At 36.9% G+C, this 17,994-nt stretch overlaps 1 protein-coding gene across 4 annotated transcripts in view; it reads left to right on the top strand.

Moving 5' to 3' along the window:
* Nucleotides 1–17,994, top strand: part of LOC149933390 (protein turtle-like) — a 545,370-nt gene that overhangs the window by 516,355 nt on the left and 11,021 nt on the right. For all 4 annotated transcript variants that reach the window (XM_090155761.1, XM_090155760.1, XM_090155759.1 and 1 more), the window contains exons 5-7: nt 10,370–10,666; nt 14,387–14,677; nt 17,534–17,821. In XM_090155761.1, the coding sequence (XP_090011887.1) occupies nt 10,370–10,666; nt 14,387–14,677; nt 17,534–17,821 (876 nt within the window). The remainder of the gene's footprint in view (nt 1–10,369; nt 10,667–14,386; nt 14,678–17,533; nt 17,822–17,994) is intronic.

Genomic DNA, 17,994 nt, shown 5'->3' with positions numbered 1-17,994 from the left:
CGCGTAGCGACCCCTCCTCGCGGGGCCCATCTTCTTGTTCGCCATCGGAGCGAAGAATTTTTTCCTCCGGACGACACTTCCAATGGCTCATCCATCGTTGGCTCGAGCTTCTTACACGTTCCGCGACTTAGGAAGATCCATCAAGCGAACTCGCGCCATTGCCGGAAAAGGTTTTCGGCTGTTGGACCCCTTTTTGCCCGTTTCCTTTCCCCCCTCTCTCTCCCCTCCAGCCGCCCACTGTACACCCTATCCACTACAGACGCCGAATATAGCGCGCCCTTCTACCAAGTACCAGGAGAGCACTCGCTGCGAGACGGTAAAGCGCTCTCTGCTTCCTCCGAACTGCCGACTGACGCGGTCGGAGTCCGGTAGAAGTAGGGAACTTCCCCTACCACAATTTAACCTGACCGTGGCGATTGGTCACTTTGGCCTTCGGGGCGCGAGCTGACCAAGATCGTGTTTTCGGCAACTCTCTCCCCGCCCTCACGCGCACTATCCGCCGGTCGGGACTTTCTTTTCAGTTGATGGCCGTATTCGTTTTGCGATTGCTAAGCACGTCGTACCACGCTAGTTTTTCCTCTTTTTTAAAGGCCGGCACCCGGCAAAGTTTTTGAGGTAGAAAATGGCCGCATTGAAGGCCCGGGGTACATTTCTGTTGAATAGCGCGCTCGCCAAACTACCAATCAGAGCCCCTTCTGTCGATTGAAAACTGTAAAGGTCATTTGGTGGCTCGCCGTTTCTCCAAGTTTGTTTAAAGATTTTTTCGCGAAACTACAACGAATCTATCGCTATATTTTACCCCGATTCAGCTCAATTGACTATTTACATTGTAACTCGGAATAAAGCGTCTTATCATATTTGTTCTATACAATTGTATATTTTACAGTACTTTTTATAGTGGACAGTCTTCGCGAAACTAACACTTGAAACCTCTCTCGTATGTTTTGAATCATAAATGTTCTATTGATAGAGAGGCGAGCACCGTATTCTACTTCCATTAAACACTAAATATTCAATGTATCTTCGAGGAAACAAGAAAATACCAAAGAGGGATAAACAGATTCGCAAATTGCTTAAAGGGAAACAAACGTTTAGAGCCGATTCGAAAATTGCTTATAGGGAAACAAACGTTTAGAGCCGATTCAAAAATTGCTTACCGGGAAAACAAACATTTTACATCGAAGGCCATTAGAGGTTGAATTTTAACATTTTTATTTATACCAGATGGCTCCGATTCAAACTTTCAATGCATAATACTATTTAAAGCTATGTTTTTTTTTGGAAAATATATAAGAAAACATCAACTCAGGAAGCAATTAGCGTAAAAACAGTCACGAAACAAAAATATTTTTCGTGATTTTTGGATAATATAAAATTTATTCGTTTCCAACTGTTGTCGCCATCTGGTAAGACTTTGGTTGTTTAAAAAGCGACCTCTGGTGGCGCTACCCCTTAAAAAGGATCTACTCCTTCGTCCTTGGCCTTTTGAATCTCCGACTTTCGGGGTTTAAAACTATCTCCACTCCCGGAGAATAATATTTCAATAGGCAAGGCTTACGTCGTAATATAACCGGAAGTTAGTAGCCCTGATGAAATATCTGTTATCTTTCTCTCTCTCTCTATTTTCTTGGAACATATTAGATGAAACGCGCTGTCGCATCGTAAACAAACTGAGTTGTAAGTAAAAGAACTTAACGTCTGACTTTCTAGTTCATGTAAAATTACAAATAAAATGTTTATAGTTTGTATCAAAATCGAGTTTGCTTTTAAATTTAATTCATAACTGTTCCGATTTTCAATACGTGCATGTGCTATTGCGGGAACTATAATTTTTCTTAAGAATGAAGAGTCGTGGTCAGCAGATTTAGGGATGCCATCTACCAAAACCACCACAGCTTCCTCCAAAAATGCGGCAGCGGGAGTGAACATTTTCTGAGAAATCGTTCTTTTGAGTTTTTTTCTCCCCGATTTCTTCAATTTATCTCTAAAGAATTTTTTTGGTGTTGTTGGTAGTTTCTGATCCCAACGCCGTCGTGGAGAAAATACGAAATGATTTCCCGGGAATCGTGAACTATTTTCTCAACGAAACCTTCGACTTTCCTTCTGGTGTACAAGGTAGATCTCACGTGACGTAATTATCTCTACGGTTGAAGGCCAGAGTGCCACCCCCTTTCCCCATCAATCACACTGCCTTTAAGCCAGAGCCACCATATTGACCAATTATCACGTGAATCCTTATTAGATCTTTCTTATCTTTTTGAAGAGGACCAAGTGCCAGATCAAACCTGGAAACTAAGAATAATTTAAAAAAAATAGACTTTTTTAGTTTTAATAGAGGGAAACAGATTTTAATGAATTCATAAATTTTTATAACGTGGAGCGTCACGCTTAATTTATTTAAAATCTAATTAAAACACTTTCATTATTTGCCTAAAAATCTTTAATTTAACATAAAATGACAACATACAACCTGCTTTAAAAAGTATCCCATAAAATTGAAAAATTATTTTCAATAAAGCTTTTGAGTCATCTCTAATAAAAAAAACGGTTACATTGAAAAATAATTTTAACAAAATTATACATAATTTTAGTATTCTTAAGAAATACCTTTTCAGTATTGGGATGAGCTAGTCCCGTTCAGTTTAGTATTCGAAATAAAAATTTATTATAACGAAAATGTTTTAATTAAGTATTAATGAAGCCAACTAATTTAAATAACCCCGGGAAAAATGGTATCTAACTCTACCAATTTTCCATTTTTTTTTAGTTCTTTGACCTCGAAGTCTTTAAACTTGCCCGATTGTAGGGTGAAACGCTTCGAACAAAATGGAAGGAATGGATAAATGTTTCTACTTAAATAAGCAATTTTTTTCTCCGTCCCATTCTTCCAATTCCAGAAATTTTCTTAATCACCTTTTCTTTTTCGCTTAGATGGCGAATATTTACTTTCGTTTCACCTTCGCTCTTCGTCTCGAAGCCTCGATTCAAACCTATATAAGCCATTCAAGCGGTGCCATACATTTCGAAAGCTGGATCCAATTTATGGGGATTCTCCGCTATACTCCGCCCAACATTTCTGTTTTTTTACCTGGCTCGATTGTTTTCGTAAACCGTAACGAAATTAAATCCAGTGGGAATTTCACTGAGTTTTTTTTATTATCCAAGCCGAAAAGAACTGGGCTTCGCGTTTCGATGATCAAATCGAAGGATAATTATTTATCTGGTTTGAGATAGGCTGGTTCGCGTAAATTAACCAGCGAACCGAATCGGTAGGCCGCTCTTAACCGCGGTTTACTTCTAAGGATTAATAGTAATGGGTTTGAGATTGCTTTTTTGAAAAAAAGCAAACAATGTTTTATTTAAATGTAAATACGCTCTAGAATTAATCCGCTAGGAAAAGTATTCGATTAAATGAATACTTCACCCAAGACAGTGCAAGAAGTCTATTGTACAAGTTGCGATAAATCGAAATAATTATTTTTGGAAATATAGAAATCCGCCAGAAATATTTGAAATCTCGAGATGTTTCTTTTGAGAAATGTCGGCAATATTAAAAAATATTATGATATTGTGATACATGCGAAATACTTGAGAAATATGGAAAATATCGGAACGATCGAAAATATTGAGAAAAATTGGAAATATTGAGAAATATTGAAAATATTGAAAAAAGTTGGAAATACAGATAAATATTGAAAAAAAATTGAAATATTGAGAGAAATCGGAAATATTGAAAAAAAATTGAAATATTGAGAGAAATCGGAAATTTTGAAAAAAAAATTGAAATATTGAGAGAAATCGGAAATTTTGAAAAAAAATTGAAATTTTGAGAGAAATCGGAAATTTTGAAAAAAAAATTGAAATTTTGAGAGAAATCGGAAATTTTGAAGAAAAAAAATTGAAATATTGAGAGAAATCGGAAATATTGAAAAAAATCCAGAAATGTGATGGAAATATTACAAACATTTAGAAATGAGAAATGTGGTGCAAATGTATTTTCCGAAATGGCTAGCTTGTTGTAAACACATTTACATTAAAGCATCTCTCGAATTACTGCATCAAAAACAGCGCATGTTCAACCTTGAACTGAACGTTGGCTCTTCTCGATTGAAACGTAAAAGCGCAATCCTTTTGGGATTTGTTCATATACGGAAAAAGTTCTGAAAACGAAGCGGTTTTATACCTCAAATTAAATCTCCGCGAGGGTGGTCATAAATTTTTTTAACCCTCCCGAGTGATTTATCAAGTAGTACGAAAGTTCGTAAAAAAATATCAAATCGAAGCGACCTGGTCAGTACCCAGGTGGCCACTTTCGAAGCCGCCCGCTCGGACATCAAACGGGACTATCTCTAGCTTAGTTTCTTCTGGCGTGTATATAAAAAATCCTCCTCGGACCATAAAGGTAAAGAAAAACGCATTTCGATTTATTTCCTTATTTCTTCGCGGGAGAGGAGGTTTGGGAGGGTTTGTCTGATTTCTAAGGACTGCCCGATATAAATGGTCTTCGGGGAAGTTATCCGAAATTCTTTGGAACAAGAATGTTGACTTCAAAAACCACCGCGTACCTTTTTTGTGAGCGCATGATTTTGTCTATTTTCAATAGTAGAGCTTTGTTATACGCAGCTGGTAGACGAACGACGTCTACTCTTAATAGCGGCGACGCTGCCAATATTAAAGTATGAGCCAAGGATCTATAGGCAATTACTTCTCTCGGTAAAGGTTTTATAGAGATTCAGTAGAAATATAATTGGTTTCCTGTAGAATAATTACCCAGATTTTTATTTTAAAAAATTTGTCTAAATCTCTATTGAAAATTTGCCCAATCTCTAAGGAAAATTTGCCAATCTCTATAGAAAAATTGACCAATCTCTATAGAAAATTGGACCAAATTTCTATAAAATATTGTTCATATTTCTATAACCTTTAGAAACACAAAATATTTAGTGATTTTCTCTATGGATATATTTATTAGAGTATAATTTTCTATATAATTTTTAAAGAAAATCCGTAGTAATGTTTTGCGAGGAATCACGGCAGATGCCATTTAATTTCGGAGAAGCCCGGAGGTGCTCAAGTTAGTTCCGTCAAAACACATCAGCAAAATTAGTTCTGTCAAAACACATCAGCAAAATCTTCTAGTTGCTTAAGAATTCTAATAATAAAACAACAGCGATTCCGATTCAAGCCACCCCAACCTCTTGGTTCATATGAGTAGAATCCATAATGTATTTAAGTGAACCACCATTTGCTTAGGGGAACAAGGGAATTGGGGGCAACAAAAACGTTTCTATTAAAAACAATAGGCGAAACTATAAAGTAAATTTGGTCTTAACCAACATGTTAAAATAAAATATGGCCGGGTTACAATGCGTAACTACGATAACATCCACCTTTCTATTACAAGATGTTTTAAATAGTAATTAGATAATTTAGAAGAGTCGATGATAATTTAAACCGCCGTTAGCAAAAAAATGAATGATAATCAGTATTTCCTAGGATAGATGGCGCTGCAGTTCTCCACAAAGTCATCTATTCAGCCCCCCTATACTGTATAGTTTCGCCTATTCACAAAACTTACATAGTCAAAATTTAAGAAAATAGAGGGAATTTCTACTCTCAAACATTTGCAATACTGTCTTCGAGATGGAAGTTCGATTAGTGGAAAGTAATCACTGTGTTTTCTAAATTCGTATCCCGTCACTCGTTTTCGCTGGGTGCAGTGGTGTAGCTGATGGTCCGCAGGGCCCGCGGTGCGGGGGGGGCCTCGAGCTTCGGAGGGGGGCCCGCTACCCATAAAAAAAATTAAAAAGGGGGCCTCAGAGATATTTTTGTGGGGGGGCCTCTGAGTTATCAGCTACGCCACTGGCTGGGTGCCCAGGGCTCATGATTGGAACCATATTCTCCATAGTGACGGCGCAAGCGTGTATCGCGCGCAACAACGGTAGCTTTTCTCAATTTGTTTTCTATTTATAGCGGTTCAGAAGGCTGCATTATAATAAGTGTGTTTCGTTTAGTCGTTATATTTGTGGCTAAAACATACTTTGGTAATTTGGAAGTACTTTTTCTTCCCTTTGTTTAAATATTTCATGATTTTGTTATCAACTTTTGTGAGTGACTGACAAAAATTCAATACAGGGACTGTGAGGGACTAATTTAGGAATTTTATCATAGTTGAGGCTATAGCGGAAGTCATATACATGGTTTTTTTGTTTAGACAATACTGGGTTTTTAAAAAAAAATAATTTTTCATAATGAAACAGGTACGGGGTACATCAAATGTCTAATATTCATTATAAACATGAAACGTGTTCAGCAAACTATCAAAAATGAAACACGTATAGGATTTGGATCAAGTTGAACTAACAGTTGGTTATGTCAAATTTCTGCTTGTATACGGTTTACTAAAGTTCCGAGTGTGATTTAGTCATTTCCAAAACTAAAATATTAGTTAACTGTTTATTATTGTTCTCGTTATTTCATAGGGGCCCATGGGCATCAAAATGTTTAAAGTGCTTAGGACAGCGAAAGAGGTTAATCCGCCCCTGGTTGTAGGCAGATAATATCTTCCAACGGAGAGCCGAAATGTCCCTGTATTAATTAATCCCAGATTCTTTGGTGTAGAAGCATTCGGAAATAGCCAAGAATTAGTGCGTAGTACAATCACATTTCAAATGGGTTATATCTTTCGTTTCAACGGGAACAATCTCTAAAAACAGCGCCACTCACTGTGAAAATCGAGATTTAGAACGTATCAAGAAAAGGATGAAACGAAGAAAGAAATTAATTTATTTTAATGGGACTCGCGAGGGACGAAATTCCGCGGCCAAAAAACTCTTTACTTTTTGTGTCAACTGTGATGAAATTATTTTTTTAACCATGGTATTTTCCTATGTCGGTATAAGCCCTCGTAAAACGGAGGTGATGCTTTGGGGGCGGCGAGGGAGACGAAGTTTCGCTGGAATCGTCTAATAAATCAGAAGAAGGAAGTTGGCTCAAATCCTGGGAAGCTTTAATATCTGGCCCTGTTTGGAATTGCAAAGTCTGCCGCGCGAATTTCCTCTATTATTGAAGGCGATTTCTTTGTCATCGTTTTAAGCTTGCTTCCGCGGGTCTTCACATTCTCCATACCAACCAACTCTTTTCCTTTATTTTTTACTTCGCAGGATGGAATCTGGATCCGCCTCTCTCTATATATATCTATTTCTCTCTCTTGGATTCTCTCTTTGAAATTCTCGCCGCAAACGGAACGCGCCATCCACGCCGGTAGAGGTCTATATAGGGCGCGGGAATCCGTGGGTATTAACCCAAACGAATAAGTTTTAGGACGGGTTTTTTCTTTCTTTATTTGGGGGCTATTGGGAGGGAGGGTTGCTGGGAAGGAGAGAATCCACTTTCACAAAATTCGGGAATTAAGAAAGTGATGGGTTCTGATAGAGTTAAAGGTGCGCTTCCATCCATTCAATTACTCAATACACGCTCCGTATACATTCTCCGTGGTAGATATATATATTTGAACGGCCCGCGAGATTGCATTTTCCATTGGCGGAATACCCTTCTTTTTTTATTAGAGAAATGTACGCCATTCATTTGCGATTGCCCGTCTAAAATTCGGTCGGAAAGGTAGATTTAAAGCGGTTTCACTACTCGAAAAAATTAACAATTAACTTGTGATTTCGTAAGACCAGATGTATATAATATATTTTAAGAAAGAAGCATCAACCACTGCTAGCGTAGTAAAATGTAAAAATTAACTTGTACATGGATATTTATTTATTTTTGCAGAACTATTAAGTCATATTGTTCGATAATTTCAAGTAATAAATTAGATAACTGAGAACGTACAAGTTCAAACTTTTAGGATAAAAAAAGTACTAGCTAGGCCTGATTCAAAATAGCAATAATTTTGCGCAAAGTAAATTAAGAACAAAATCGAACTTTTAAATATAAATGATTCCCGAATGAATAAAGGACCAATACTGAATGGCGTTATACAAATGCGTTTCCATTTGAAAGACGAACGGGCCTGCGAAATAACCTAAAAAAGGCAGTGTTGTAAGTCGGAAAATTTTCCGTATTTTTCCGGAAAAAATAAAAAAGTCTTCATTCCATGATTGGTCTAAAATTGTTTACAAATTTAAATAAAGCGGAATTTTCGCCTAATTTTTTCGAATTTAAAAGTAAAACTAAACCTCTAGACTAGCTTTAAACTGACTAACAATGCTACACTAACATTTTATATCGATAAAAATTTAAAAACATTAAAAACCCTTAAAAAGTAATTTATTTTTCCGATTTGCGGAAAGTTTTCTGGAAATTTTCCCGCATTTTATTTTTCCGGAAAATTAACAACTCTATTAAAAAGTCTAGATAAAATGAACTGTAATATTTAAATATTTAAAATATTTTTTGAAATCGCAAAGTACAAATATTATAGAACATCCATCTCAGGAAAAAGAAACGCGTATATATGATAAGGCTAACAAATTAATCCTCAATAATTGATCAGTGAGATTAATTTTTACGTAATATTTCTTCAATTATGGGAGTAGAAATTTTTAACGTCGACCTTTTTTTTTAATTAACCTTATCCGGCCTGAAAATATTCACTGTTCTATTTTCACTTTGTTTTTCCCAACGAGAGGTGTACAACCTTTTTTCATCAAAAGTCCGCCGCCACCGCCGGCAATTGTTCTTTTTCGGTTTGATTGAAGTTAATGGCCTGGAAATTTTGTCTTCAGTTTCGTTTTATTCTGGCTGATTAAGGACTGCAACCGAGTTAACTCTTTCCACCATCATTCACTCCCTCTCTCTCGTCCCCCTTTTTTGTCCCTTTTGGAGTTTGCAGTTGGCTAATTTGCTCCCTTTTCTCTCTCTCTCTCTTTGGCTCTTTGTAGTTCGTTTTATTTTGTTAGTCTTTTCTCCGTCTCTGCGCTGTTGAATCCTCTCAAAAAACGAGCGAAGAAGAGAAAGAGCAATGTTTCTGATCCCATTTATAGGGCCGCCATATAAAAAACCTGCCGCGCTCAAAAGGAATTCACTGCGAAGGCTAATTTCCCATAACGCCCGATAACACAAGCGCCCCCCAATCAATAGAATAAACGAGAAAATATCCGTAACAATACTCGCGTAAAAATCGCTTCTTCATCGTAAAGGTACGATGCCATTTTTTTCAGATTAGTTTTTCTACTAGTACAAAGTGTTGTTATAACTTTAAAAGCGGAACTGGAGTTGCTGCAAAGTATTCTGAAACATTAGATGAACAAAAATAGATCAAGCGCCTGTAGATGTATTTCGTGAGCACTACCACTAAACTATTCACGTTTAAATCGACACCCAATCCACTTAAATTATCATATTAAATTTTATCAAATACTCTTAACGATAACACAAGAAACAAGATTAACATAAGGATGACCAAAAGTAAATAGTAGTAAAAAGTAGTCTTTAATTGGGTTCCAAAACACACGAATTAAAAAGTCATTAGAATTGCTTCGTATTCGCAATCTAGAATGCATCTGGGGAAAATTTGAATTTTACAACGATTACACTTAATTGGAATAGTTGAATAATAATAAAACATAATTTGCAAATAGAAATGAATAAGTAGGAGGAAAGCTGTAGAATGTAAGTTGTAAACACTTACAAGTTTAGTTTTGCCATATAAAAGCTTAAAAAAGCGAACTACTTTTATCCGCGGCAGAATACAAGTTTTGATAAAATAGCTGTAGATTTATTTTTAGTATTTAAAAATTTGGTATGTCATTTTTAATAAAGTCGTAATGTTTCGTTCATTCTTTTTAATTGACGGGGGGGGGGACAAATCACAGCCTTAGTAAATCCCTTCAAATTATTAATGTAATTGACTCTTATCTATAAACAATAAATTAAAGTATTTTTAAATTAACTCTTATTTATTTTTCGGAAATTGTTTGAAGTCTAATAAATAAAACATTAAACTAATTAATTAAACATCATAAAATTTAATATGTAAGGGCTCTTATTTCCTTAAATCAATTTCTTTGTAGTGGAGATATTAATTAAATGTAAGTGAATGTTTTCGAAAATTATAGGTTCTTATTCTGTCCGGTATGGCAGAATATTTAATTCACCCTAACTGTTTGTCACCGTTCGTCAACCATTACCTCCGATCCCCGACGTGGAGTTGTGGCTTGGGATAAATGGGGAATTACTAAATACGGACGCACCCATCAAAATGTCGCGTAAATGAGTGTATAAAGCACGATGTTTACTGAGTTGCTACCCCATCTATTGGCAAAAACCGATGCCGAAAATTCGCGAGGTTTCACTTTTGAAGGTCATTATGACTAAGTGTTTAATTAATAATTTCTGTCTCGTTTGATCTTTTCAGTGCGACCTGCCGATATTAACATTTCTCCGTCGCGCACTCCGTTGTCGGCCGACAAGTTGACGGAGCTGACCTGCATGACGTCAGGGTCGCGTCCGGCAGCCACCATTTCTTGGTGGAAGGGCAGCAAACTGCTCAAGTCCACGAAGGAGCAAGTGAACAAGGACAGCGACGTCACGACCAGCGTCCTGAGTTTCATTCCGTCAGCCGAGGACAACGGAAAGTACTTGTCCTGTCGGGCAGAAAATCAGCACATCTCGGGCAGCGCGTTGGAGGAAGGCTGGAAACTCGAAGTCTATTGTGAGTCACTCGTTTTTCTCGCGACGTCTACCACGCCTTTTTCAATAGATTACCTTTTCAGACCCGGGGCTACGACCTACCTCCTCTTCGGGTTGGACGGGGTGCCCCTCTGACTCAGTCTGTCCAAAATACCAATCACTGTCGCGGCTATTAGCTCCGAAAACCCCGCGTTGATAGTGAAAAAATACGCGTCATAGACTCCATCACGCCCGCTTCCCTCAAATAGAAATTGCCCGTTAGACTCAATTTGATCCAAACTTAAAATGGCGTTACAAAGTTTCGTTTCCCGTCCCTTGAGATTCAATGGGCTGTTCAAAAAAGAACTGCGAGTCTATGGCATTTAAATTTGAGCAACAGCTATTTCGGTTTTAGATTCGAGAATGGATAATTTAATAGCTTCGGAAATTCTCAATAGGGCGATTAAGTAGAATGATTGAGTCTTGAATCATTCGAAGCGGAGATGTCGGGATTGAGCCCCGAAATTCTTCATCAGCTCTATCTCACGCTTGAAATAAAAATTGGAAATTCGCCTAAATCACGAGGCTGTCACTGATTCCCCATTTAAATTCATACTCGATTTGAGAATGGAAATTTCTTTGCTCTAGCTCAGAAGACTGCAAATTCGTTCTTTCCGATAAAACAGAAGAAACGTCGATTTTCAGCACCTTAGATTTTATATGTTGGTGTAAAAGTACCATTTTTTTTAAGCATGTGGCTAGTGTTCAGCGCGACCTTTCCAATTTTTTCAATCATTTGCGAATCGAGTTGCGCCAACTGCGTGATCAAAAAACGCCATATGATCGTGACATTGAGGTTATTTCTTCCGTGTTAAATCGGTCAATAAAGTGGCGCCACGTTTCCACATAGTGGAAGAGGTAAGCAAATAAATAACCTCATTACAGTTAATGGCGTCGTCAATAATGTTTCTTGGGAAAGTAGGCTAATTAAGTTACTTAGTTTAATCTATGCAAAATAATCCGATAAAAAGGTTCGCGCATTGATTCTATTTTGTAAAGCAATTAACGTTAACCAGAAGAAAAGTTTGCTATTTATTTAACTACATTTCTTAATTAATGCTTCAACCTAGTTTGTGTATTGTCCAAAAAATATAGATTGAGGTCAACTTACATTGTTAGTATAATATAGTTGGTTTAATTATTTCAACAGTTTTCTGGCGCCTTTATTATTTTGTATATTCTGGATTTTATTGCCACCGATAGATGGCAGAACGGACGAGTAGCTTTTCGCTTTGAGCCATCGGAAGGTGCTTCCATCTAGGAGCACATTCGGAAGCATTTTGATTTTTTTCTTTTCTTTTTATAATAGACGAGATTTGCTTTAAAGTAAACCTTCGAAGACTTTGGTTCAATTTCAAGATATGTTGGCCTCTTGGAAAATAAAAATAGTAGAAAAACGCATAAATTCCCACAATAATGTTTGCGCTTTGAGCTCTAATATATTAAATCAAGAAACTTTGATCGTATATATTCCTTTTTATTTATATAAATTGAAATGTGCTAGGAGGAAAAAATTCTTACTAGCAGGAGAAGTATCGACCTGCCTCATGGTATCTTCACTTTGAAATATTAAACCGCTTATTTTTAAAATACTTTTTAAAATATAATAGTGCGAACGAACTACATCACGTAATATAGTGACTTTTTAAAATTATTTATCATATTTAAGGCATAATTTATAAGTTGTATTTAATAAAGTTATGTTATTATAATTACAGAATTTCTCGAAACGAAACGAAGCGTAATATCTAGATATTTTTATTATTTATTATCTTTATTTAAAAAATAAATACATAAATAACTCTTTAAATATTTACGAAGGAAAATAATAAAAAATAAATTTCGTTTATATTTTATATGGTATTGGTATTCCTTTTTGAAATGTGGAAACATTTCTGAACAATAACATTCGAAAACTATTTCGAGTCACGAGACGTTTTTCCGTTAAAAACTTCTAAAAAAATGTAGGTATCGGATGACCCATAAACCGAAAACGGGGATATATTTATAAATATGGGAATATCTTCCACTCACGCGAACTTTGGTCTCTTTCCGAAAACAGAGTTCGTGCCCAGAAGTGGGCAACCATTAAAATTCTATTAAGTCCGCGGCTACGTCGAATATCCAACGGAATTTCTTCTACAAAGAGACTTAGGGCGAAGTTATCGCGAATAAACTGTACCCTTATCAATAAAACCCAACAGATAGGTCTGTATTTCCTACAATTAGGTCTTCCCCTTTAACGCTCTCCCCTGACAAGAGTTGGCCTATTTTTGTTTGATCCTGGTTGTTATTTTTGTCTTTCGTCGGCTCTTTGATAAACACGAACGCGTGGGTTGGTGAGAACTCAAGCGAAGTGGGAAAATTATTTCGTGCGTATTAAGTGGTCTTTGAAATTGGAACTTCATCAAGGAGTTTCAGAACGCTTTTATTTTATTTTAGTTTTTTTTTTTCAGTATCTCCTCCTTCGAGACCTTTTCTACTAGGCTAAGACTTTTTTTCTGTTGGATCGTGATTATAATGTTATCGATTAGCTAGAACCTCTCACCCTCTTTTGCGCTTTATTAGACAATGCCGATCAATCTCTGTCTAAGAAAGCAATGATAATTATGCAAAATTTCACTCTCCGAACTCTTTTTAGTCTAGGCTAAACTCTAAAGTAAATATTTCGGATCAATAAATAAAAGATAAAATCTAAATTTAATACAAGATCGGTTTTACATTTTTATTAGCTTTTGTGTTTAACAAAAAGATTAGTTCCACGAACTTAATTAGTTTGTTGTCCTTTAGCTATTACAGCTATAACTAGAAAATTTATCCTATTATCAGAAGAAATCGAGATAATTTCGTTTAACTTGAAATTTGCATCGCGTAAATTTAGACAAAGTTGATTATCTCCGATGATCTACTTAACATTAAAATTCTTTTTATAGACCAACAACTATTTGACAAAAGAAAAGATAATCTCACAGGGTTAAACGATAAGAGGCCGATTTTCGAATTCCTAAAGTCTCGCCAGATGGCGCCAACAGTCTGCAACGTAGAAATTTCGAATTATATGAATTTTTTGTTTCCTTAATACCGAATTTTTTTCATTTTGAACGTTTGTTTATAGTTTTTCCCTGAAACGTCGCTTCAAATAGTGTTAGAAGTGGTTTTTCGTATTTATTTCCTTCGAATTGTTACACCAATTATTAATAAAAGTATTAAAAATAACCTTTTAAAATGTGGATAGGTTCATAACAACAACTGTTCTATTTTGTAAAAAAAAGAAAACCAACTTTTAATAATAATAATACAATAGATATTTATAGTGTTGGCTGCTAAAAATAACCTTTGAAATCGCTTACTTTCTAAATGAAAAAGGCACTATGTTGTAAAAATGTTTAACCGCTGTTCAAGGGAGAAGAAGGGGTAATGCCATTAGAATCCGATTTTAAATTAACAGCAGTCTTAACAGATGGCGCCAACAGTCTAGAACGTAGATATTTTAAATTATCTAAATAAAACATCGTTTGAAATAGTGTTAGATGTTTTATTTTTTGTAATAAATCAGTAAGTATTTATTCCTTTAACACCAAAACGTTTAATTTGGTGCCATCTAGAATAAATTAAAGAATTAAAAACGAACCTTTAAAATGTTTGTTTCTCCGAGCAAATATGTTAATTCTATTTAAATAAAACTTTTTATATGTTTTTCAAGATGCCCCAAAGTTGACGCTGGAAATGGGAAACACGCTTAAGTCGGGTTTTCTGAAGGAAGGCATCGACGTCTTCCTGGATTGCAACATCCGGGCCAACCCTCCAGCGACGGAAATCCACTGGTTCAGCGACTCCGGAGAACTGCACACTAACGTCAGCGCCGGGGTCATCATTAGCAACCAGTCGCTGGTGCTGAGAAAAGTCCACCGAAACAGCTCTGGTCGCTACTACTGCACCGCCATGAACGTCGAAGGAGAAGCCACCAGCAACGACATTCTCCTTCGAATCAGATGTGAGTGCGCCTTCACTTGCCTCCCTAGATACAAAGAGTAACCAAAAAAACAGAATCTCGAGAGACAGATCTTAGACTGAGTAAACGTAATCCCGTCTTTCCGACAGAAGTTACTCTTTATTATCTTTAGACCAATATTTCCGCAAATCCCGATGGCTGTTTCAAAGATACACAAGGTGCTGGTACTTGTCCACTTTGATGTTAATGCATATCTGTATCTCATATATCTCTTAGAGATAAGTATTTGCTCGTAATGTACTGTATTTTCTTCAAAAGACGTTGCTCTAAAAAATAGTGCGGGCTAAATGCTGATTTCTCAAAACTATTACATGGTACATATCCCTGCGCGGTGCAATAACACAATTTTAAAAGTTATTCGGTGAAATACCGGCGATAAATATTGAACAGTCTACACATTCCCGATTTGTATACTTCTCTCGTTAGATATTACCTTAAGTAACATAATAACAATAAGTATGACACTCTCACCCAGCATCGACTTGGAATCGTAACCGAACTTGGTAGTATATTACCGTCTTTGGTAGTAGTATATTTAACCTTGGCCATATTTAGACCTTAGGGGGCTTTGCGCTGAACTAAACCTTACGCAATAACTCTTACGGCCATTTTTGCTAATTGTCATACTTATATGTGTTATGTTACTTATGATATGTACTATATAGTTCCGGGGTAATTGAAGCTTATTGGATTGCTCGTTTCATCTTCATCACACTATTGTTATTTCATTAACAAGTTCCAATATAAAAACGGAAATTAGCACTTATTTATCTGTAATAAGGTGTCGTCAAAGATCTCCTAATCCTTTCATTTCTATCGGTCTTTTCCCTAATGAAATAAGTAAGCACCATCCTTTGGCGCTCGTTTGTCGGAAAGCCGTCAATATTATTCTCCACGCAGTCAGGCCGGCAGAATTCTCTTTGATTAATAAGAATCTGTTATCGAGAAGTGTTTCTCTTGTGAATATTTTAAGTACCAGCCGAGTTCTCTGCGTTATCGGATGAAGCGTACCCAAGGATGCCTTTCAATGTTTCCGCGACTGGTATAAACAGATCCGAATAAGGCCTCTCGCGACGTCGCTGAGCGCGTCAGATCTTGAAACTTAGTAAATGTAATTATTGTACTACGAAGCGAATTAGGACGTCTTTGAAATGGAAGTCTTCTTACTTCCACTAATCTAAGAAGGACGAGTTAAATTTGAACATGAACGAAGCCATAATTCAAAGGGCCGGGATTGAGTGTTACGTCGGCGGAAGCTTACACTCCAATCCCTGTTGCTAGCTCCCATCAGATAGACTCACTTTATTTAGGTTTGACCCATATAAGGTCCCCATAAGAAAAGGTCTTAGCCAAATGTTTGACGATCACATACCCGTTATTAGGAGGGAAGTATTCAAAATCTGCACCTCCTAGTGGCTACGTCCTCAAGGCTCAACTATGGATTTCTGAAATAAATTTCGCGAAATCCATTATGAATTCGCGAAAGCCGTGCGCGAACGTTTTTCAACTTAGAACCACGCGGGAGAAATCTCCACCGCGAGCCCTTAGCACAGTAGCCAAGGCTTATACAGAATTTTATCGCTTTAAAACTTAAAATTAATTTTGAAAAAGAAGTTGTCGTACGTTACTTTTCTTCTCGCATGGACAATGCCTTAAACACGGGGTTTGACTGAGAACGTAACATGAAATACTACCTAATGCACCATTTTCCAAAATGGTTAGATTGAAAGAACATTAATAAATAATTACCGAAATGTTTGATTGAAGTGTTAATTTAATTCTTACAACATTTAAGAATCAAACATACGTCAAAAAAGACGCGCATTTCGTATTTCAACAGGGATTTAGTGTGTACAAAGGCTAGCTCATGGATTTATTAACCTAGCGGAAGCGATTTTCAAGTTGTATCTCTGTTCGTGATGGCTCTGTTGTAGATTGTTGGGTTCAAGAAACAATCAATTTCCACTAGGCGGCACACATGTATTTCGCGTTAAGCGTAGCAAGCTAGAAACCCAGGTTAGCTGCTCCCTCTTTGGGTGGGGTGTGTTATGCACCTAGGTGCAACTTTAATAAAAGCTGAATTTAGTGAATCAATTTTAAATTAATTTATAATTCAAAATTAATGCGTCATTAAAAACATTTTAAAGCCAGTCCTTGACAGATATCGTTACAGTTTCAATTTGAATTCTTACTTTCAGTCTAGCTTAGGTAGTACTTCAGTTACCTAAATAAATTTGTTATCTCCACCCGGAAAAAAAATAAAACGAATTCTTTGGGATTTTTACGACAACCAAAAGTCCAATGATATTTTTGAGGGATAAGTGCGTCGTAGGGATGGGAATAGTATTGCTATCGAAAAAGCTTTTCAAAGAACACTTTCTCCTCCACAGTAATTTTTACTTTCTTGTTTCTTTCGCTTTGTTCGACGTTCATGTTTTGTTTGCCAAAACATATTCCAGAGTCGTAAATCCAATAATGGCGTTCCTCTTTCCACCCCCAACGGGCTGCCCATTTTCTTTGCGTGGGCCCGCTAACCTTCCTCTTTTCATTTCGAGGTGGCTGAGAGAGAGAGGATTGGAAGAAAACAGTTTTCTCTCATCGTACCAGCAATCTCTAGGCTAATAAAATAAAACTTCTGGGAATTTCCAAATCCAATTTTATTTCTATTCAGACTCGAGAATTTATATATGGGCTTAACCTAAAAGGTAATCGTGCAAAATTGGTTAGGTTCTCCTTAAAAGAGGCGTGTGTTTTTTATAAAAAATAAATATTTGGGATTCGTCTCCGCTAGTGGGAGCTGCGCCCTCGGTAATTTTGTTCTTTTTTCCTCGATTATAGACGCGCCCGTTTGTAAACCGGGACAACAACAACTGTACGGCGTCGGTGACCACGAGTCCGCGCAGGTGCTGTGCCAATTGGACGCCGACCCACCCGAAATTAAGTTTCACTGGAACTTCAACAATTCCATGAAGAACATTGACCTGGTGACCTTTCAGAGTGACGGTACCCAAAGCGACGCCACGTACACTCTCAGGTCCGAAGAAGACTACGGCTCCCTTCTCTGTTGGGGGACCAACGACGTTGGGAGACAACAAGTGCCTTGCATCTTCACGCTAGTACCAGCCGGTGAGTCTCGTTCTTCCACAAGGTCGACTTCGTTAAAGGACTCAGTTACCGAACCGTGGGGCTGATCACTTAGAGAATTTCGTAATCAAATAATAGGCTAACTACCTATAGATTAAGTGGATAATATGAAGATAACCGGGAATTTACGCGTCGTACACCAATATGACTCGGAG

This window comes from Leiobunum rupestre, chromosome 8 (genome assembly GCF_980474605.1).
Source record: "Leiobunum rupestre chromosome 8, qqLeiRupe1.1.hap1, whole genome shotgun sequence".
NCBI lineage: Eukaryota > Metazoa > Arthropoda > Arachnida > Opiliones > Sclerosomatidae > Leiobunum > Leiobunum rupestre.
Note: the sequence above shows the minus strand (reverse complement) of the source record. Positions and strands in the feature narration are given on the sequence as shown.